Consider the following 2,915-nt stretch of genomic DNA (forward strand, 5'->3'; position numbering starts at 1 on the left):
GGAAGGTCCGGGCCCGCCCCTGGCACCTCCAACCAATCACAAGCCTGCGGGTGGCTCTCTGAGTGGTCGGCAACCGTTGCCCTGGAAACCGCGAGGATGCTGTCCGGAAACTGCCCCGCGGGCGGCGCGCGAACCGGGCCTGGGGGGGAGGGGGCAATTGACCTGGTGGAGGGGAAAGAGCGCTCCGTGCGAAGCGTGTGGCGCCAGCGGGACTGTACCTGGTTACCTTACTGAGCAAGGGCAGTCCTCCAGGGTGGGGTTCAACATCGAGGCGCGAACTGGCCCTCTGAATAGCTAGTACATAGCGCTTTGCATCTTTAGGAAAATCTTTATAAAAACCTGAATCATAAGGCGTTCTTTAAATGCCCAGAGTGTGTTTGGAGCTTAAGAACTGAATTTGGAAGTTGCCTATCAAGCTATTTTACAAGACTTTACTGCTGAGCCTATGCGCGCGCGCGCGCGCGTGCGTGTGTGTGTGTGTGTGTGTGTGTGTGTAGAAATACTAGCATCGAAATTCAGACTTTTAACCAGATTCTTGAAGTCGTGTCAGTTCAGCGGAACCTGGGCTCGCGAGCTGAGTCTCAGCCCTGACCTGTGGCTAGGTGGGTGCCTGAGCTTGCTCCAGTCCGTTCGGAGGGCTTCCGAGAGCGGCCTGACTTCTCTAAAGGTGAGAGAGGGCTGTCACTGGAAATTCTGTGGGTTGTTTGAAGTCCCATTACAGCGGATCCGTTTGCTGGAAGAATTTACTGGCGTTTGATGTAGCTCCCTGCCCAAGGGGGCTATCTCTGGTCTGGAATAAAATGTAAATGCAGATTGTCAGTTTTCGTTAGTCTTTGTTTCGGTAGCCTATGGTGTCCGTGAAGGAATTTTCAGTGAATCTCCTGCTTTTATTTTTCTTTAATTTTGCTATTTCCTTTTTTTCTTTAAGAATAAACTTTTTAATCAAATTGTTTGGACCACTTGAACCATCAGGATATTTGGAGGAACTTCTGATTTTTGATTTTTTAAGAGACTCTAAAAGTATGAGAAATTTACAGGATGGAGAACGAAAAGGTACCTTTTTAACTTAAGTATTTATCCTTTGTTTTAAAGAAATTATCCTGATTTAACTCATAATTTTTCAATATCCAATATCAATAATTCTACATCCTCTTTTAGTTGGCTTCTGTAAAAATCCGTAAAGAAGGGAAATTTAATTTTTGAAGAGGAAGACGGTTGCCCCGAGTTAAAATAATCTTAAGTCTCAAAGAGATAAGCAGAGAGAAAAGTTATTTCTAAGAATAGTAAAATTTGTTAGGTTTATTATGATATTTCTGAGAATTTTTGAACGAAAGGAATTCAGAAAGGTCATTTGACATGATTTAAGTTTAGACCTCTTTTAAGATATTTTATTTATTATTTAAGTAAGATATGTTATATATTATTTTAAGATAATTTTTTACTAAATCACCAGCTTCTTTAACTATAAGGTCTGCAAACGCTCTGAGAGAAAAAAACTTTTTTGTAAAATTGCAAAAGAATTGTCAGCGGGAGTGTCTTGACTGGCGTTAACAAAAAAAGAAATGTGCAAATTTCCTAAAAGTTTTATATATTAGTCAACTGAGAAAATGGCGGTTTTGGCGGTTACTTTGATAGCCTGAGGCTAAGGACAGTAGCCTTTAGAAAAATCCCTTCCTGGGTGAGCACCTCTCCCTACACATGCTCAGGAGGGTTTCCCATTGGATCCCTTACGTGGCTTTATGTAAGACCGCCATCGTTGGAGTGAGGGTTCATGTCGGGTGTGACTTCTCCAAGCCTGGCTGTCCTCTTCTGCAGAATGGGACTGTAGGATTTGGTGACAATACAAACGGAAAAGCACTTGATAAATCCTAAGGAGTCACAGGCATACAAAATAGTCCCATTAATCTTTGTTTCTAAAGTCACTGAGGAATTAGTGTGTCTCTCTATTCTTTCACTTATTGCCATTCCAAGCATTTTCTTTAAAAATAGATTGGAAGGATGTGTGAGGTCCCCAGTGTCCAAAAGTAGAAGAAACAGGGTCTCCGTTAGTCTTATTTCTGAATTGCTGTCAATTTACTCTCTTATGTCTCAGTAGCAGTTCCCCCACTGCCAGAGAGTAGCTTTGTGACTTTGAGTAACTAATTTTATTCTCCATCAGCAAAGTGAAGGGGTAGATATTCTAAGGGCAGCCTTTTCTGGTCAGAAATCCTACTTTTTGGCACTCTGGATTTTGCTCCCTACTGGATTTTTACCAGCAAGTCTGACCACGTGCTAGCCCTCGCCCTCGTCTTCTTGGCTCTCTGACTTCTACATCAGTGCTGTTTTATTGAGCACCTACTGCATGCAGCCATTGTGCTGGATACACAGATGAATGGGACATGGTTTCTGCAACAGAAACCTTTATTAAAATTTCACTTGTGCCGAAACCGGTTTGGCTCAGTGGATAGAGCATCGGCCTGCGGACTGAAAGGTCCCAGGTTTGATTCCGGTCAAGGGCATGTACCTGGGTTGCGGGCACATCCCCGGTGGGAGATGTGCAGGAGGCAGCTGATCGATGTTTCTCTCTCATCGATGTTTCTAACTCTCTATCTCTCTCCCTTTCTCTCTGTAAAAAATCAATAAAATATATTTAAAAAAAAAAAATTTCACTTGTGTTAAGGGAAGCTGAGTGAAAGGTATAGAAACTCTCTATGCTATCTTTGCAACTTAACTCTAAAGCTAAAATTATTTCAACATAAAAAGTTAAAAATATGTAAGTTCTGAATTTTTTTAATCCTTAGAACAAGATATGAAAAAAATTAAATCCATGCTTTGTTGCAAAATAAAAAAAAAATGGGAGCTTTAGTTTTTAGAATGGACAGGTATCAATATCGTTACTAATTTAATCAACTCTGCAACCTCCTTTGGCACTCTTT

At 41.7% G+C, this 2,915-nt stretch overlaps 1 protein-coding gene across 2 annotated transcripts in view; it reads left to right on the forward strand.

The window, feature by feature from the left end:
- Positions 1-2,915, forward strand: part of E2F8 (E2F transcription factor 8) — a 17,228-nt gene that overhangs the window by 248 nt on the left and 14,065 nt on the right. For both annotated transcript variants that reach the window (XM_006753979.2, XM_006753980.2), the window contains exon 2: positions 929-1,053. In XM_006753979.2, the coding sequence (XP_006754042.1) occupies positions 1,039-1,053 (15 nt within the window). In that variant the 5' untranslated portion in view covers positions 929-1,038. The remainder of the gene's footprint in view (positions 1-928; positions 1,054-2,915) is intronic.

Source organism: Myotis davidii, unplaced genomic scaffold (genome assembly GCF_000327345.1).
Source record: "Myotis davidii unplaced genomic scaffold, ASM32734v1 scaffold330, whole genome shotgun sequence".
NCBI classification, from domain to species: Eukaryota; Metazoa; Chordata; class Mammalia; order Chiroptera; family Vespertilionidae; genus Myotis; species Myotis davidii.